Raw genomic sequence first — 21,141 nt, forward strand, 5'->3', positions numbered from 1 at the left:
TCATTTACTGCATTTTTGTATTTTCGCCTTTCATCAATTAAATTCAATATTTCTTCTGTTACCCAAGGGTTTCTACTAGCCCTCGTCTTTTTACCTATTTGATCCTCTGCTGCCTTCACTATTTCATCCCTCATCTTCTACTGTATTTCTTTCCCCCATTCCTGACAATTGTTCCGTTATACTCTCCCTCAAACTCTGTACAACCTCTGGTTCTTTCTGTTTATCCAGGTCCCATCTCCTGAAATTGTCACCTTTTTGCATTTTCTTCAGTTTTAATCTACAGTTCATAACCAATAGATTGTGGTCAGAGTCCACATATGCCCCTGGAAACGTCTTACAATTTAAAACCTGGTTCCTAAATCTCTGTCTTACCATTATATAATCTATCTGAAACATTTAGTATCTCCAGGGTTCTTCCATGTATACAACCTTGATTCATGATTTTTGAACCAAGGGTTAGCTATGATTAAGTTATGCTCTGTGCAAAATTCTACCAGGCGGCTTCCCCTTTCATTTCTTAGCCCCAATCCATATTCACCTACTATGTTTCCTTCTCTCCCTTTTCGTACTACCGAATTCCAGTCACCCATGACTATTCAATTTTCATCACCCTTCACTATCTGAATAAATTCTTTTATTTGATCATACATTTCATCAATTTCTTCGTCATCTGCAGTGCTAGTTGGCATATAAACTTGTACTACTGTAGTAGGCGTGTGCTTCGTGTGTATCTTGGCCACAATAATGCGTTCACTGTGCTGTTTGTAGTAGCTTACCCGGATTCCTATTTTTTTATTCATTATTAAACCTACTCCTGCAATACCCCTATTTGATTTTGTATTTATAACCCTGTATTCATCTGCCCAAAAGTCTTGTTGCTCCTGCCACCGAACTTCACTAATTCCCTCTATATCTAGCTTTAACCTATCCATTTCCCTTTTTAAAGTTTCTAACCTACCTGCCCGATTAAGGGATCTGACATTCCACGCTCCGATCCGTAGAACGCCAGTTTTCTTTCTCCTGATAACAACGTCCTCCTGAGTAGTCTCCGCCCGGAGATCCGAATGGGGGACTATTTTACCTCAGGAATATTTTACGCAAGAGGACGCCATCATCATTTAATCATACAGTGAATCTGCATGCCCTCGGGGAAAATTACGGCTGTAGTTTCCCCTTGCTTTCAGCCATTCGCGGTACTAGAACAGCAAGGCTATTTTGGTTAGTGTTACAAGGCCAGATCATTCAATCATCCAGACTGTTGCTCCTGGCCTCTCAACAGATACCCCTCCGTTGTGGTTGCCCCTACGGTACGGCTATCTGTATCGTTGAGGCACGCAAGCCTCCCCACCAACACTAACGTTCGTGGTTCATGGGGGGGGGGATGTTATTAGCGTTATGAAAATGATATATTTTACGTGTATTCTTCATGAGTATAGATGTTACGGTATTCAGTCTGGCAACGACCTTATGGTCACTTTTCCTTGTATTCGTCATGATGTTCCATATTTGCTCGGGACTATTTGTTTCTAATAAGTCAAGTGTGTTTTCGCAATGGTTTGCACTTCGAGAGCTCTCCTGAAATAAATGTTAAAAATAATTTTCTGAGGAACCATTAAGAATTCGGACACTGTTTTGTGTCTACCACTGACTTTAAATACGTGTATTCGCCATCAAATCGACAGATTGAAGTCGTGACAAACTATAATTTCGAGAACGGTTCCCATTTGAAATGAGACTCAAGGTTTCTTTGAAGTGTTCAGCAATTGTATCATCTGAGTCGGATGTCGGCAAAAGGAATCGGTTATTAATTTACTCCGGTTGTCAAGTATAACGTCTACCCGTACTAACTGACAGAAACTATTTACTTAAGTATCATTAGAGAGTAAACTACGTCTGGTAGCAATAAACGTTCCACCACCAACCGCATTCAATTTATCATTTTTACACAGTGTAAGTCCTTTGTAAAATTTGCTACTGAACTTATCTTCGACTGAAGCCAGCTTTCCCTGCCTATAACGATGTGAACTTTAGTGTGTTCTATTAGCGCTTGGAGCTCTGGTTCTTTCTCAACACAGCTACAACAATTAAAAACTACGAAACATCTTTGAGTCCCCTGCCCTCCTCCACGCTGCCCGTGTAGCCGCTTTCTGCATGTGGTGGACCCCTGACCTGTTAAACAAACATTGGAACTGCACGCAGTGGACATTTGGAGTGCGGTACGCAGCAAAAGGCCATTTGTCGCAGCGGCACAGGAAGACTCCAGCTCTCGAGCGGCCAACCAGCAGAGTGGCTGGGCTGCAGCTGGCCGCACCCCCCCCCCGTTCTGCCTGTGGCAGAGTGATGTGAGGCGCTGACAGCACCGACGGTGCGGTGAACCCTGTGTGCAGGGTGTCGCTCATCTACATCTACATCTACACCCACCTGACCACTCTGCAACTCACAAATAAGTGCCTGGTAGAGGGTTCATCGAGCCACCTTCATGCTATTCCTTTACCATTCCATCTCGAACAGCGCGCGGGAAAAACGAAGAGTGAAATCTTTCCGCGAGAGATCTGATTTCTCTTATATTATCACGACGATCATTTATCGGTATACAGGTGGGCGCCAACAAAATATTTTCACTCACTGACGAGAAATTTCATGAGACGATCTTGCCGCAACAAAAAACGCACTTGTTTTAATGATCACCACCTGGATTCGGGTCTCCTACCCGTTGCACTCTCTCCCCTGTTTCACGATGATACAAACCAGCTACCCTTCTATGAACTGTTTCAATGTCCTCCGTCAGTCCTATCTGAGGCGGAAGAAAGAGGGATGAGTGTAGTAGGCCTGTTGCATTTTTTCATCGCTCTGCCGATAAATCGTAATCTTTGGTTTGCTTTCCCCACAAATTATTTATGCCACTGAAAAAACTGCAAAAATGTGGGAAATTAAGGAGATGGGACCTGGATAAACTGAAAGAACCAGAGGTTGTACAGAGTTTCAGGGAGAGCATAAGGGAACAATTGACAGGAATAGGGGAAAAAAATACAGTAGAAGAAGAATGGGTAACTCTGAGGGATGTAGTAGTGAAGGCAGCAGAGGATAAAGTAGGTACAAAGACGAGGGCTGCTAGAGATCCTTGGGTAACAGAAGAAATATTGAATTTAATTGATGAAAGGAGAAAATATAAAAATGCAGTAAATGAAGCAGGCAAAAAGGAATACAAACGTCTCAAAAATGAGATCGACAGGAAGTGCAAAATGGCTAAACAGGGATGGCTAGAGGACAAATGTAAGGATGTAGAAGCTTATCTCACTAGGGGTAAGATAGATACTGCTTACAGGAAAATTAAAGAGACCTTTGGAGAGAAGAGAACCACGTGTATGAATATCAAGAGCTCAGATGGCAGCCCAGTTCTAAGCAAAGAAGGGAAGGCAGAAAGGTGGAGGGAGTATATAGAAGGTTTATACAAGGGCGATGTACTTGAGGACAATATTATGGAAACGGAAGAGGATGTAGATGAAGACGAAATGGGAGATACGATACTGCGTGAAGAGTTTGACAGAGCACTGAAAGACCTGAGTCGAAACAAGGCCCCCGGAGTAGACAACATTCCATTAGAACTACTGACGGCCTTGGAACAACCAGTCCTGACAAAACTCTATCAGCTGGTGAGCAAGATGTATGAGACAGGCGAAATACCCTCAGACTTCAAGAAGAATATAATAATTCCAATCCCAAAGAAAGCAGGTTCTGACAGATGTGAAAATTACCGAACTATCAGTTTAATAAGCCACGGCTGCAAAATACTAACGCGAATTCTTTACAGACGAATGGAAAAACTGGTAGATGCAGACCTCGGGGAGGATCAGTTTGGATTCCGTCGAAATGTTGGAACACGTGAGGCAATACTGACCTTACGACTTATCTTAGAAGAAAGATTAAGAAAAGGTAAACCTACGTTTCTAGCATTTGTAGACTTAGAGAAAGCTTTTGACAATGTTGACTGGAATACTCTTTTTCAAATTCTAAAGGTGGCAGGGGTAAAATACAGGGAGCGAAAGGCTATTTATAATTTGTACAGAAACCAGATGGCAGTCATAAGAGTCGAGGGGCATGAAAGGGAAGCAGTGGTTGGGAAAGGAGTGAGACAGGGTTGTAGCCTCTCCCCGATGTTATTCAATCTGTATATTGAGCAAGCAGTAAAGGAAACAAAAGAAAAATTTGGAGTAGGTATTAAAATTCATGGAGACGAAGTAAAAACTTTGAGGTTCGCCGATGACATTGTAATTCTGTCAGAGACGGCAAAGGACTTGGAAGAGCAGTTGAATGGAATGGACAGTGTCTTGAAAGGAGGATATAAGATGAACATTAACAAAAGCAAAACGAGAATAATGGAATGTAGTCAAATTAAATCGGGTGATGCTGAGGGAATTAGATTAGGAAATGAGACACTTAAAGTAGTAAAGGAGTTTTGCTATTTAGGAAGTAAAATAACTGATGATGGTCGAAGTAGAGAGGATATAAAATGTAGACTGGCAATGGCAAGGAAAGCGTTTCTGAAGAAGAGAAATTTGTTAACATCGAATATCGATTTATGTATCAGGAAGTCGTTTCTGAAAGTATTTGTTTGGAGTGTAGCCATGTATGGAAGTGAAACATGGACGATAACTAGTTTGGACAAGAAGAGAATAGAAGCTTTCGAAATGTGGTGCTACAGAAGAATACTGAAGATAAGGTGGATAGAGCACGTAACTAATGAGGAGGTATTGAATAGGATTGGGGAGAAGAGAAGTTTGTGGCACAACTTGACTAGAAGAAGGGATCGGTTGGTAGGACATGTTTTGAGGCATCAAAGGATCACAAATTTAGCATTGGAGGGCAGCGTGGAGGGTAAAAATCGTAGAGGGAGACCGAGAGATGAGTACACTAAGCAGATTCAGAAGGATGTAGGTTGCAGTAGGTACTGGGAGATGAAGCAGCTTGCACAGGATAGAGTAGCATGGAGAGCTGCATCAAACCAGTCTCAGGACTGAAGACAACAACAACAACAGTTCCCGTTTAACTTATTCGTATGTGTAATCCCTTAGAATTTAGTTGAATTTACAGCATTTAGCTTTCTGTGATTCATGGCTCTGAAATGTAGTGTATTCCATTTGGTACTCATGTGGATGGCGTACCACTTCTCAGTTCACAGTGGTTGTGGTTCTGTGATGTTTTGCGGGTGTTTTGCCTGCCATTACTCCGGCCTTCCCATTCAGGTTCAAAATGGCTCTGAGCACTTTGGGTCTTAACATCTGAGGTCATCAGTCCCCTACAACTTAGAACTACTTAAACCTAACTAACCTAAGGACATCACACACATCCATGCCCGCGGCAGGATTCGAACCTGCGACCGTAGCGGTCGCGCGGTTCCAGACTGAAGTGCCTAGAACCGCTCGGCCACACGGGCGGACCCATTCAGGTGACCGTCAACATAAACCACGATGTTTATTTCAGCGTTCTCGTTGTGCTAGTGTTTTTAGTGTATCTTTTGATGAGAATGCCGTGACCACTCCAGTCTTCCGAGACGACAACATCCGCGTTCGCAGGGATGCTCACATGCGTTCCTGGTTTGGCGAGCACTCAGGCAAGTGCCCCGACTGGACCCCTAGATCGGTCGATGTCACCGACATTATAAATGAAATTATAATGAAATCAGATCTTTAGCTGCTTAGAGGCGTTGATAAATATCAACGGGGACAGTTGAAAAATGCCTGCCCCGGCGGGACTCGAACCAGGCACCTTCTGCTTACGTGGCAGACGCTGGATCTTTCTTTTTTTTTTACTTTAACACTACTTTACAAAAAACAGTGAATAAGTCACACATTTATTCAACAAATAGCAAATTCCATTACATTGTTTTTCATATCAATGACAGTTATCTTTAATTAAAACAATTTAAGTTAATTAAAAATGAAAAGGCACAAGACTATTCAAACGACAAAGACAGGAAAGTCAATATTTAAATATACTTTTTCTTCCAAGAAAGGCTACAATATAAAATTTCCTTCACAGTTTTTAACAAATTATCATTTTAAATATTGTTTAATAAAGAATATATATCCTGTCTTTGGTTGCAGATCAAAGAGAAGAGAAGCCACTCAACAACTACGCTCATTTGCAGAGCACAGAACCCAGCAGCCGAGGAATGGAAATTGATCGCTAAAAGACCAGTCTCCTTACAGATCCTCAAGGACGACTTACCTTCAACTACACTCCTGGAAATGGAAAAAAGAACACATTGACACCGGTGTGTCAGACCCACCATACTTGCTCCGGACACTGCGAGAGGGCTGTACAAGCAATGATTACTCGCACGGCACAGCGGACACACCAGGAACCGCGGTGTTGGCCGTCGAATGGCGCTAGCTGCGCAGCATTTGCGCACCGCCGCCGTCAGTGTCAGCCAGTTTGCCGTGGCATACAGAGCTCCAACGCAGTCTTTAACACTGGTAACATGCCGCGACAGCGTGGACGTGAACCGTGTGTGCAGTTGACGGACTTTGAGCGAGGGCGTATAGTGGGCATGCGGGAGGCCGGGTGGACGTACCGCCGAATTGCTCAACACGTGGGGCGTGAGGTCTCCACGGTACATCGATGTTGTCGCCAGTGGTCGGCGGAAGGTGCACGTGCCCGTCGACCTGGGACCGGACCGCAGCGACGCACGGATGCACGCCAAGACCGTAGGATCCTACGCAGTGCCGTAGGGGACCGCACCGCCACTTCCCAGCAAATTAAGGACACTGTTGCTCCTGGGGTATCGGCGAGGACCATTCGCAACCGTCTCCATGAAGCTGGGCTACGGTCCCGCACACCGTTAGGCCGTCTTCCGCTCACGCCCCAACATCGTGCAGCCCGCCTCCAGTGGTGTCGCGACAGGCGTGAATGGAGGGACGAATGGAGACGTGTCGTCTTCAGCGATGAGAGTCGCTTCTGCCTTGGTGCCAATGATGGTCGTATGCGTGTTTGGCGAAAGGTGGATATACACTGTACTAGTGCCGACATTGTGCATGCTCTGTTGCCTGTGTCTATGTGCCTGTGGTTCTGTCAGTGTGATCATGTGATGTATCTGACCCCAGGAATGTGTCAATAAAGTTTCCCCTTCCTGGGACAATGAATTCACGGTGTTCTTATTTCAATTTCCAGGAGTGTATTATTGGCGGGTACATCAGGCTTTCGAGATGCCAGAAAAAACGACAGTTAGAAGCCAAAGCTTGTACTTGTCCTCTAGCAGTTATAGCTTGTAGCTGATCTACTGGGCTGGCACTTTCTTGCGCATAGGAGGTATCGGACTTACCCGTAGGGAACATGACACCTTACTCCCGTGGCCATTTAACCTGACAGTCCTATTATCCGTTTTTGCGCAAAATCGCAGGAAGGACCACATGGAAGACTTTAGCATTAAACCGGCTCACTCTGCCAGGCATCACAGTATTCACTGGCAGAAGCCACACGTCGGTGACGACCCCAGCCGCTTCATACTGGTCTACAGTAGGGACTTGGTGCACACAGGTCGCCGACTGAGCCACCGAGGACACAGAAGATGTGCGACTGCAGGGACTTGTCTCCGGCACGCTCCCCCTGAGACCCACACTTTCCAACTTTCTGTGGACACGCTACACTTGTACGGGACTAATTGGATGGTCGCAGTTTCGTAGCTGTGCAGATCTGATCATCAGCTGCGCGGCGTGCAGGAAGAAACCCGCGACCTGTGTCGGCCACAATGAGTGTGCGTGGCGCGTGGCGGACGCGCGGGTCAGCCGCCGTGACCGCGGGGCAGCAGCCGGTGGCGTCAGCGGGGCTACGGCGAAACCCAGCCGCGTCCAGGGTTATCTCTGCGGCGGTTCGCGGAAAGGGGGAGAGGGAGGGGGAGGGCCCGACCAGCTCCGTACCGACACCGCACACGCCACGCTGCTACGGCGCGGGACGCGGCTGGTAAGTCTGCTGCGTACTTCTCCCATCAGCTTGCAGGCTGCTGCACGAACCACTTCCCTCGACGGCCATCTCTTCTCAGTGTTACTCATTCTCAAAAGCGGTGGCTGCGAAAGCGAGGCAAACTAAACGAACAACCCAGTATTTTTTTCTCTTTTTCTTAACTTTTCTTACGACCTCTACCGCAACAGCTCTTCTGCACATTCCTACATCGATTTGCGTCAGTTGTGCACTTTAGCAGACTACTGCTTCTTGCACCACAGTTTAAGAAATGGCGGTGCCAGCAGTGTTCATCGTAGGTGCAAGTTTCTTGAAAGAATGTTATTCTTCGTGTAGCTTCATTGCATCCGAACGATAATACGAGCAGCAGAGGCCTGTTGGAAGCCCTCGTAACACTGAGGTGACAAGAGTCGTGGGACGCCTCCTGACATCGTGTCGCACCTGCCTATATCAGGCGTACCGCAGCAACTCGACGCGGCACGGGCTCGAGAAGTCGTCGGAAGTCCCCTGCAGAAATGTTGGGACATGCTGCGTCTGTAGCCGTCCATAAAAGCGAAACAGTTGTCGGTGCACGATTCTGTGCACAAACTGAGCTCTCGATCGTGTCCCATAAATGTTCTATGGGATTTTTGTCGAGCGATCTGGGTCGCCATATTATTCGATCGAATTGTGCAGAACGTTCTTCAAAAAGTTGCGTACAATTGCGGCCTGGTGACAGTCTCGTCGTTCATATCAAATGAAATCGCAGTTACGAATAACGACTACCATCAACTGTAGAATGGAACGACGGCAATGAAAATTTGTGCCCGACCGGGACTAGAACGCGGATTTACCGCCTAACGCGAGCGGCTGCCTCACCATTCGGCTATCCGTGCACGGCTCACGGCCACACCCAAACTTCCGTATGCCGTCAACCACGCGCCTACGACCTGAACTCGTGCATCCATTATGTATGTTGCCGTACAGGTCAGACGTTGCACTCAGAAGTCAAGCAGATAATGGTTGTACGAGTGCATGGTTGACGACATGCGGGAGTTTGGGTTTCGCCGCGGGCCGCGCACGGACGCAGTGCAGAGGCAGCCGCTGCATGCTCCACCCCTACCGAATTTCGCGCCTTCTTCGAATGTTGCTCCACTTGTAGCGCGCAGGCGCATGCGCACTGGTTGTACTACATCTCCACTCGCGGGTTTAAGATTCAGATGCCAAAGTTAAAATTAACTGACGCTAGATGTGTTATTACTCGTAAAATGTTTTCTTTCTGGAGAAATTCACCGGCTCTCACGCCTTATCCAGTTGAAACCCGCCACCACAGATCATAAGAGCTTCCGCTAAACGTATTTCCAACGTTTGCTTAACAACTGACTCACAGAAGGAGCTTATCGAGGTCAAGGTTTCCGTTGCGCAGATAAAACGCTCGGTTTCGTTGCAGCGTGTTTATGAGACTGCAGCAGCCTCGGCAGAGTGGTTGCTCAGTAGCCGCCGCCGTGTGGCCGCAGCTTTCCCCGCCGCCACACTGGACAGCACCCTCTGGCCGCCCTGCCTCTACCCTCCCTGCCCCTGCCTCGCCTGCTCGCTTAGGCCTCTTAATGCCGCTGCTACAGGCGAGACACACGCCGATCCCTCTCATCAGCTCATAAAGTCGTACACTACACCTCCACCTGAAAAGTCGAAATTGATACCGATATCCCTGCAATTTATATAGGTATAGCATAAGACAACAAGTCATGTAGTAAACTCTTTCCAACAATAATTAATCACATGTAAACAGCATTACACTATTTTAAACGGTTTCGGAAACATTTGAGGTAAATAGCTTGGCTGAGTCAGCCAGTATATATTGGGCAGAACGAAGTGATATCAGTCTTGTAAAATGGCGTAATCAAAGTTAGACTGAAGCATTAATGTACACTAACTAATTTACTATACTATTTTTGCAAGAAAATTAGTTTCGTACCTGTATTTATAATAAAATTACAGGTTGTTCAAGAGTCTGCAAAGTGTCGAAGATATTTTGAGGTAAAAGTTCCGTACGTGGCCGGCAGATACCTTTGTCCATCCACCATGTCCTGCAGATGCACTGCTTGGCTCCTCTCCATCTCTGTGGCAGTAGCCGTAGCTACCCACTGCAGTTACCACGAGTCCACTACAGGTAAAAATGTCACCTTTTTCAGTTCGTCGTAATGTACTCATATAATTATTCTGAATGAACTTTACCTTATAATTAAGTTTCTGTAGATAGTTCCTTTTCGCATTTTAGATTATACTCGTTGGACTGCCATTTATTTGTCTGTTGCATGCATGTTGCATGGGCAATCACAGGAAAAACTATAACCTCATGTGAAATGTATCAATACTATCTTCACAAAGACTTGTTATAGTTGTTGTTGTTGTTGTGGTCTTCAGTCCACAGACTGGTTTGATGCAGCTTTCCATGCTACTCTATCCTGTCCAAGCTTCTTCATCTCCCAGTACCTACTGCAGCCTACATCCTTTGGAATCTGCTTAGTGTAGTCATCTCTTGGTCACCCTCTGCGATTTTTACCCTCCACGCTGCCCTCCAATAAATTGGTGATCCCTTGATGCCTCAGAACCTGTCCTACCAACCAGTCCCTTCTTCTAGTCAAGGTGTGCCACAAATTTCTCTTCTCCCTAATTCTATTCAATACCTCATCTTTAGCTATGTGATCTACCCATCTAATCTTCAGCATTCTTCTGTAGCACAACATCTCGAAAGTTTCTATTCTCTTCCTGTCCAAACTATTTATCGTATACGTTTCTCTTCCATACATGGCCACACTCCATACAAATACCTTAGAAACGACTTCCTGACACTTAAATCTGTACTCGATGTTAACAAATTTCTCTTCTTCAGGAACGCTTTCCTTGCCATTGCCAATCTACATTTTGTAACCCCTCTACTTCGACCATCATCAGTTATTTTGCTCCCCAAATAGCAAAACTCATTTACTACTTTAAGTCTCTCATTTCCTAATCCAATACCTTGTGCATCACTCGATTTAATTCGACTACATTCCATTATCCTCGTTTTGCTTTTGTTGATGTTCATGTTATATCCTCCTTTCAAGACATTGTCCATTCGGTTCAGCTGCTCTTCCAGGTCCTTTGCTGTCTCTGACAGAATTACAATGTCATCGGCGAACCTCAAATTTTTTATTTCTTCTCTACGGATTTTATTCCTGTTCCGAATTTTTCTTTTGTTTCATATACTGGTTGCTCAATATACAGATTGAATAACATCGGGGAGAGGCTACAATCCTGTCTCACTCCCTTCCCAACCACTGCTTCCCTTTCATGCCCATCGACTCTTGTAACTACCATCTGGTTTCTGTTCAAATTGTAAATAGCCTTTCCCTCCCTGTTTTTTACCCCTGCCACCTTTAGAATTTGAAACAGTGTATTCCAGTCAACATTTTCAAAAGCTTTCTCTAAGTCTACTGTAACACCCCACCCATCACTTGTCTGGTTTTGGCGTGTGTTCACCCCAGATCAACAGAGAGTGCATAACTGCCGCAATATCGGAAAACGCATAGAAAGTATTAGGCCCTGTGACTTCTGATTGAAGTGGCAGTGTTAACATTAATTGATACACAATTGATCACTTTTAATTCAAAAGGGGTGCACATTGATGTTATATTCAGCTATTGAACACGAGATGCAAATGTTGAACATAAAATTAATTAAGAAAGTGACTTGCGATTTCAACTACTTGATTGAAAACAGATGCAGTCGATTAGCACAAATTTATTTTAACTCCCGACCTTCAATCGTCACATTACATGACTGTCCTATCAGGCAGTGGTAATAAATTGCGTTTATGCGGAGTAAAGCGCGATAAATTAAAAATTAATTCCTATCGACTGACCCAGGCCTAATGCGAAGTGCGAGAATAATTCCCCAATACACGACCAATGAAACGCTCGTGGAAACTTTGCCGACGTGATCCAACAAATTAACCAGTGGCCTTATTCAAGCCGGAGCAGGCGCAACATCACCGAATTCAGCGTGGCGGGGCGTTGTCGTTGTGAGGGCGCCGGCCGGCCTCGTGGTGCTGCAAGGCTGCGCTCGTCTGTTCACTCCTAGCTGTCTTGCTCAGTACATGGCTGAACCAAAACTTTCTGTCTCCACGCTCAATCGTTCCATTTGCTAAACTGCAGAGATGCTCACTCTTTGTCAGGCAAACTGAGTAACGAACGCCACGTCTGCACTCTAGGCAAGCTGGGAACGGAAGATCTCTACGGAGACTTCTCCCAGTCTGCTCTTCGACTCGGTTTCCCCTCCAGCAAAATCACTTACGCCAATTGCAGCGCAAGTAGCGTTAATTATGCATCGCTTCCCAGCGCCGACAAATGCCTGCTGTGGGAAGTAAACAAATTCCCACAAAATTTCCCTTCCTCTCAATTTCTGTTATTATTATATTACAAGGACACATGTTGCAAAGGACAAATACACATGTTCAAGCACCTCTGTGCTTGTCATTTGAATGGCAAGACCCACAATTATAACTTAAGGTCCATTTACTCTCAGTTAGCCATCCCTACTTGACTTATATTACTAAAAACATATGGAGTGTCTGGATTGTGTACCTTATATATATATATATATATATATATATATATATATATATATATATATATATATATATATAAAACAGAAAGAAACTTCCACATGGGAAAAATATATTAAAAACAAAGATTCCAAGACTTACCAAGCGGGAAAGCGCCGGCAGACAGGCACATGAACAAAACACACAAACACACACACAGAATTACGAGCTTTCGCAACTGGCAGTTGCTTCGTCAGGAAAGAGGAAGGAGAGGGAAAAATGAAAGGATGTGGGTTTTAAGGGAGAGGGTAAGGAGTCATTCCAATCCCGGGAGCGGAAAGACTTCCCTTAGGGGAAAAAAAGGACAGGTGTACACTCGCACACACACACACATATCCATCCGCACATACACAGACACAAGCAGACATATATATATATATATATATATATATATATAGGGTGTTTCATAAATGACCGGTATATTTGAAACGGCAATACAAACTAAACGAGCAGCGATATAAATACATCGTTTGTTGCAATATGCTTGGGACAACAGTACATTTTCAGGCAGACAAACTTTCGAAATTACAGTAGTTACAATTGTCAACAACAGATGGCGCTGCGGTCTGGGAAAATCTATAGTACGATATTTTCCACATATCCACCATGCGTAGCAATAATATGGCGTAGTCTCTGAATGAAATTACCCGAAACCTTTGACAACGTGTCTGGCGGAATGGCTTCACATGCAGATGAGATGTACTGCTTCAGCTGTTCAATTGTTTCTGGATTCTAGCGGTACACCTGGTCTTTCAAGTGTCCCCACAGAAAGAAGTCACAGGGGTCCATGTCTGGCGAATAGGGAGGCCAATCACGCCGCCTCCTGTATGTTTCGGATAGCCCAAAGCAATCACACGATCATCGAAATATTCATTCAGGAAATTAAAGACGTCGGCCGTGCGATGTGGCCGGGCACCATCTTGCATAAACCATGAGGTGTTCGCAGTGTCGTCTAAGGCAGTTTGTACCGCCACAAATTCACGAAGAATGTCCAGATAGCGTGATGCAGTAATCGTTTCGCATCTGAAAAATGGGCCAATGATTCCTTTGGAAGAAATGGCGGCCCAGACCAGTACTTTTTGAGGATGCAGGGACGATGGGACTGCAACATGGGGCTTTTCGGTTCCCCATATGCGCCAGTTCTGTTTATTGACGAAGCCGTCCAGGTAAAAATAAGCTTCGTCAGTGAACCAAATGCTTCCCACATGCATATCGCCGTCATCAATCCTGTGCACTATATCAGTTTGGATGATTCTCCTCTCCTTGTTTTTTCCTGGCTTTTTTGCAACAACACAAACACTTTTTATCACGTATTTTGCACAGGCGCACTGCGTTATTCGCCGACAATATGGCGGATAACGCAGTGCGCCTGTGCAAAATAAGTGATAAAAAAGTGTTTGTGTTGTTGCAAAAAAGAAGAAAAGCCAGGAAAAAACAAGGAGAGGAGAATCATCCAAACTGCTGTCGAGATTGTACTACTGTAGTAACTGAAGATCCATGTAATTTGCCAGCTGAAGATGGGTGCAAACCCGAAATGCATATTGGCGTAAATAAAAAACGCATTAAAAAGTGGCTGGTTGCCATATTTTTTCAGTGAAATATCATAATGATTTAGCTTACCTAAAAGAATTCCATGATTTACGAAATCAAAGGCCTTTGAGAGATCACAAAAAATACCAATGGGTGATGTTCAGTTATTCAGAGCATTTAATATTTGATCAGTGAAAGCTTATATAGCATTTTCGGTTGAAAAGCCTTTCTGAAAACCAAACTGACATTTTGTTAGTACTTTATTTTTACAAATATGGGAGGATACTCTTGAATACATTACTTTCTCAAAATTTTTTGATAGAGCTGTCAGAAGAGAGATTGGGCGATAGTTGTTGACATCCGACGTATCCCCCTTTTTATGCAATGGTTTTACAATGGGATATTTCAGTCTGTCAGGGAAAACACCCTGCTCGAAAGAGCTATTACATACATGGCTGAGAATCCTACTTATCTGTGGGGAACTAGCTTTAAGTACCTTGCTGGAAATGCCATCAATTCCTTAAGAGCTTTTACTTTTCAGTGAGGTTATTATTTTACAGATTTCAGAGGGAGAGGTTCGTGGAAATACAGTTGTTTCAAACTGCACAGGTATGGCCTCTTCTATTAGAAGCCTTGCCTCTTCTAGTGAAGATCTAGACCCTACTTTCTCCACAACATTTAAAAAATGATTATTGATAATATTTCCAATTTCAGATTGTTTGTTAGTACACTTGTCAATCAGTTTTATGGCACTAAAGTCTTCCTGTGCTCTTGGTTGCCCTGTTTCCCTTTCAATAATATTCAAAATTGCTTTAATTTTATTATCAGAGTTACTGATTTCAGACATGATACCCATGCTTCTGGACTTTTTAATAACTTTTCTTAGTACCGCACAATAGTTTTTATAATATTGAACAATTTCGGGGTCAGTACTCCCTCTTGCTGTTAGATACAGTTCTCTTTTACGGTTGCAAGATATTCTTATTCCTTTAGTTAGCCAAGGTTTTTTATATGTTTTCTTTGAATTATGTTTCACTGTTTTCTTGGGAAAACAATTTTCAAATACCCTTAAAAATGTATCGTGAAATAAGTTATATTTCAAGTTTGCATCGGGTTCCTTATACTGTTCATCCCAGTCTAGCTCCTGTAGGCCTACCCTAAAGTTTGCAATCTTTATAATGTTTATTGAACTCACTGCTTTGAAATTCTGATTTGATATACTGCATGGAGCTATGTCATGTACTCTGACTAGCTGTGCACCATGATCTGAAAGACCATTCTCAACAGGATAAGCATTTATGTCCTTAAACTTACCTTGGTCTATAAAAAAGTTATCTATCAATGTACTGCTGTTCTTTGTTATCTAAGTAGGAAAATCAATGACGGAGCTCAAATTGAAAGAACTGAGTAATACTACAAGGTCATTCTTCGTATTACACTCTTTCAGGGAATCAACATTGAAATCCCCACAAATGATAGTTTGCTTCCCCCTGTCTGACAGATAGCACAACAAAGCATCCAAGTTTTCTAGAAATAGCTGGAAATTCCCTGAGGGGGACCTATACACTGTTACAATTATGAAAGTGCCATCACTTAGTTTAAGTTCAGTGGTACATGCTTCCATATGTTGCTCTACACAAAATTTTTTAGTTTCTTAATTTTTTACACTGTGGAAGGTTTACTTGTTTGTAAATCAACTTCAGGACCAATTAAAATAGAAAAGTAACCGAACTTTTTTATACATAAACATAAAAATGTACAAGACAACTTGCTTCACAGTCGTTCACACACACATAATCAAGGGATAGGAAAACAAGATTGTCTGGACAGGATCGCACCACCATTTCTAACTACCAATTCCTACGACTAACACGGTGTTGGCCAACTTGACTACATATCTACTATTTACTACTATTTACTACTTTTTATCTCTAATCTTGTTTTTTCTTCTGAATTCCCTGTGTGGCAGACATCCCTCTTATTGTGTCTGTGAACATGTATAAAACACAACAAATTTAGACATGTATCAGTCTTACCAAGATTTTTTTGTTGGAAGGTTGGATAGCGTCCTTTATCGTGTTGTATTGCGACACCTCTTCTCTCCTCTATTTTCTTCACGTTTTCTCCTTTTGTAGCGAATGGTTTCATAAGGCCTGTGAACATGTTTCGGATTAGCAATATCACAATGGCACAACACTGCTCACACTCGCAGTTGTTACACTATCTTGGTATCAACAAGTATTTCTGGCGTATTAATGCTGCTGCTGTTCGCCCTGTAGATGATTACAACCGGTTCTTTTTAACATGCACTGGGTGCGCTAATTCACGCAACTGTGCATAGCTGTCCACCTGTTCCGTATTCAGGGGCATACGAGATGCGTCGGTGCGTCCTCTAAACGACCTACGGGACTGGCCACCTTAAATATGTTCTCCAATTACGGAGGTACAGTTACCGTGAACCTTCCTATAACTTACAGAGTCCCTAATCTATCTTTTTCTAAAGGTACGCCCAGAAATAATTGTTTTCTATTCTTTAATCATGTGTTTTTACAAAATAATCTAGTGCACTTCGCTTTCACCACTTCGAGAGGCGAGATATCTTTATTAATAATAAAAACACAAAATATAGGCAAATATAAACAAGACATTCTACCACTAAGAACAGTACATACACAATCAAACAAGACACTTTAGCAAAAAACCTTATTCTAAGCCTATATTTACTATGTCCGCGCTCTGGCCTAGTCATTCGTAATCCCGCCCGTTGAGGTGGGATGGACCAGGCTTCGCAGGGCGGGCTGCGACCTCTTCCTGGTTGTTATTTTGGTAACCATTATGCCTGTTCCTTCCCGATTGCTGATTACCGCCCCAAGTCCTTTGTGATTTATTATGTTGTACCGGAGAGTGTCGCTCTTCCTCCGCGTACCTTCTTTTCGAGTTGCCATTACTCTTATCTTGATTGTGGCCGTTGTACTTCGGTACTGGCCTACTATCCCACTGGGGTCCATTATTGCGACGGTTGTTATTTTGTTTATGCTGTCGGCGTTTCTTCCGCGCCTGTTCCTCTTGAAATGCGAATTCCAGTTTGCGCAAAATGCCCTTAAATACCTCAGCATCGCTACCACAACGACCAGCATCTCATTGTTGATACGAAATGGGACGTTTTATGTAGTATAATCTGATGATTTCCACACCGCTACATGGGTTTGTGTAGGTACTGGTACCTTTTTGTCATTTATCAAAAAAAAAAAAAAAAAAAATGACTGGACTCCGGTACCCTGCCCCTTCCACATCTCTGGGCATCATAATTTCTTGTTTGATCCTTTCTTGGGTTTCTTTAGACCAATACTAGCCCAACAAGGCATTTTTGAATTCTTCGAACGAGACGCTCGCCTTCCTTACATTTCTCATGTACTCAGCGGTCGCGCCCTCAATATGGGAGCACACAAAATCCAGCTGGTACATCAGTGGCCAGTGTGGGGGCAAAGATAACTCGAATTGTCCCATAAAAGCTTTTGGATGCAAGCTATTACCTTCGTCCTTGTAGTGATGGAACTTTCGGACTGATACAAAATGCTTGTAGTAAAACCGGTCATCATTCCAGTTATCATATCGTCCTTCTTACGATTCGTATGAACTTCGGGACGTGGACTAATTCGTTCCAACACGCTACCGTCATCTCTCCCCCTCTGTATGTCTGTATGTTCGACATTTGTTCGGCACATCTAATCAGCCGACAGCAATAGTGCTCACTGCACTGCTGCGGGCTGTCCGTGTTTACCTCGGTCGTGGCCTCAGAGCTGTGAATGAAGGCGTGGCTCCCGTTGCTTACAGTGTCAACTTTGTCACACCGTGAAGCGGTTATCTGTGTTCCGGCAAGTGACGGTTCAGTCGACGCAGTAATTACACCCTTCTCCTTTCCTGATGTCTCTGTAATGAGACGTTTTACCCCGTCCTCTAAATTTCTTTTTGATATCGGCACCTCCTCTTTTAGCATCTCGTTAGGCCCTATGTCCGGTTGCTCTTGCTGCTGTTCTTCGACACGTTATATCCGGCTTTCAAACCTTGATAACATGACCTTTCCTACTTTTGCCGTGCTTTGCGTGGAGTCCCGAGCTTCTCTCGCTATTTTCCTTTCACCTTTCGCAATTAATTTGGCTTCAATTGCCGTTGGTTTGATGAGGGCAAACTCTTTCTCTATTTTGACGCCGAGATTCTTTACCTCCTCGTTTACTTCCCTATGAAATTCTGTGAGCCTATAGTTCACCTCCGAATTCACCTTTTTAATTTCGGCATTAAGGTTGGCACTCTGCTCTTTCAGCTCCGAATTTGCCTTTTTAATTTTGGCATTAAGGTTGGCGCTCTGCTCTAAGTTCACCGTTTGCATCTCTTGCAACAGGTTCGTAATGTTTTTGAGAGTAGCCGGATTTTGACCCTCGTTCCTTTGCGGGTGAAAATGCGACTCTTCTCCTCTGTTCTAAGGAACCCTTTCGATATCTAGACAAGTACCGTCTCCGCGCCCCGGTCGGATCACTTGTGAATGAATCGTTTGATAATGGTCGGACACCGTTTTGTTCCAACACACTCTGGCTCCTTAGGCTGGATATTCCATACTTGTGGATTAAGCCAGTACTCCCTGCGCCGCCCGAGCCCTCAGTATCACTGCCTGAATCAACGTCCTTGCTATTGCCAGGACTGGCTTTCTGAAGGCCGTCAGTAGTTCCAATGGAATGTTGTCTACTCCCGGGGCCTTGTTTCGAGTCAGGTCTTTCAGTGCTCTGTCAAACTCTTCACGAAGTATCATAACTCCCATTTCATCTTCATCTACATCCTCTTCCATTTCCATAATATTGTCCTCAAGTACATCACCTTTGTATAGACCCTCTATATACTCCTTCCACTTTTCTGCTTTCCCTTCTTTGCTTAAAACTGGGTTTCCATCTGAGCTCTTGATATTCATACAAGTGGTTCTCTTTTCTCCAAAGGTCTCTTTAATTTTCCTGTAGGCAGTATCTATCTTGCCCCTAGTGAGATATGCCTCTACATCCTTACATTTGTCCTCTAGCCATCCCTGCTTAGCAATTTTGCTCTTCCTGTTGACCTCATTTTTGAGACGTTTGTATTCCTTTTTGCCTGCTTCATTTACTGCATTTTTATATTTTATCCTTTCATCAATTAAATTCAATGTATCTTCTATTACCCAAGGATTTTTACTATCCCTCGTCTTTTTACCTATTTGATCCTCTGCTGCCGTCACTATTTCATCCCTCAAAGCTACCCATTCTTCTTCTACTGTATTTCTTTCCCCCATTTCTGTCAATCGTTCCCTAATGCTCTCCCTGAAACTCTCTACAATCTCTGGTTCTGTAAGTTTATCCAGATCCCATCTCCTTAAATTCCCACCATTTTGCAGTTTCTTCAGTTTTAATCTACAGTTCATAACCGGTAGATTGTAGTCAGAGTCCACATCTGCCCCGGGAAATGTCATACAGTTTAAAACCTGGTTCCTAAATCTCTGTCCTACCATTATATAATCTACCTGAAACCTTCGAGTATCTCCAGGCCTCTTCCATGTATACACCTTTCTTTTATGATTCTTGAACCAAGTATTAGCTATGATTAAGTTATGCTCTGTGCAAAATTCTATCAGGCGGATTCCTCTTTTATTTCTTGCCCCCATTCCATATTCACCTACTACGTTTCCTTCTCTTCCTTTTCCCACTATCGAATTCCAGTCACACATGGATATTAAATTTTCGTCTCGCTTCACTATCTGAATAATTTCTTTTATCTCATCATACATTTCATCAATCTCTTCGTCACCCACTAGCCTCTTGCTCACAAACACCCATTGATAATATATTTATAGAAAAGTCCAATGAACAAAATTATGTTACAAAACCAATAGTCAATGTCCTCAAGTGTAGTCTTAGAAAGATCAGATAGTAAAATATTTGTGGATATTAATCACTGGTTCCCAGCCAATTCTTTGTCACTAAACGTTGAAAAAACACACTACATGCAGTTCAGAACTTGTAAGGGATGTCCCACGAGTATACGTCTAACATATGATCACAAGAAGAGAGAAGAAATGGACAGTGTTAAATTCTTGTGATTACAGCTTGATAATAAATTCAACTGGGAGGAGCGCACTATAGGACTGCTGAAGCGTCTTAACAAATCTCTGCAATGCGAATTTTGTCAGATATAGGGGATATAAAAATGAAAAAACTGGCATCCTATGCGTACTTTCATTCCATAATGTCATATGGGGTTATTTTTTGGGGTAATTCATCAAGCCAAGCTAAAGTTTTCTGGGCACAAAAACGTGCAGTAAGAGTTATATGTGGTGTGAACTCAAGAACATCCTGCAGAAGCTTGTTTAGGGAACTAGGGATACTAACTACTGCTTCCCAATATATTTATTCCTTAATGAAATTTTTGATTAAAAATAGATCACTTTTACAAACCAACAACTCAATTCATGGAATCAATACTAGAAATAAGAATAATCTTCACAAGGATTTAAAGTCACTTAGTCTTGTACAAAAAGGTGTGCATTATTCAGGAACACACATTTTCAATAACTTGCCAGCAACCATAAAAAGCTTATCAACTAATGAAATTCAGTATAAGAGAAGCCTAAAGGATTTATTGGTGGCCAACTCCTTCTACCCCATTGATGAATTTCTCACTAAAACCAACTGGTTTGTATATGGTCACAGCATCCTATATATATATATATATATATATATATATATATATATATATATATATATATATATATATATATATATATATATTGTTGTTGTGGTCTTCAGTCCTGAGACTGGTTTGATGCAGCTCTCCATGCTACTCTATCCTGTGCAAGCTTCTTCATCTCCCAGTACCTACTGCAACCTACATCCTTCTGAATCTGCTTAGTGTACTCATCTCTCGGTCTCCCTCTACGATTTTTACCCTCCACACTGCCCTCCAATGCTAAATTTGTGATCCCTTGATGCCTCAAAACATGTCCTACCAACCGATCC

The 21,141-nt window shown here is 43.2% G+C and overlaps 1 protein-coding gene across 1 annotated transcript in view; it reads left to right on the top strand.

The window, feature by feature from the left end:
- The window catches only part of LOC126267936 (ankyrin-3-like), a 227,418-nt gene that overhangs the window by 34,799 nt on the left and 171,478 nt on the right, over positions 1–21,141 (top strand). Inside the window, exons 2-3 of the mRNA XM_049973247.1 lie at positions 7,675–7,959; positions 9,934–10,105. Coding sequence (XP_049829204.1) covers positions 7,675–7,959; positions 9,934–10,105 — 457 coding nt within the window. The remainder of the gene's footprint in view (positions 1–7,674; positions 7,960–9,933; positions 10,106–21,141) is intronic.

This window comes from Schistocerca gregaria, chromosome 4 (assembly GCF_023897955.1).
Source record: "Schistocerca gregaria isolate iqSchGreg1 chromosome 4, iqSchGreg1.2, whole genome shotgun sequence".
NCBI classification, from domain to species: Eukaryota; Metazoa; Arthropoda; class Insecta; order Orthoptera; family Acrididae; genus Schistocerca; species Schistocerca gregaria.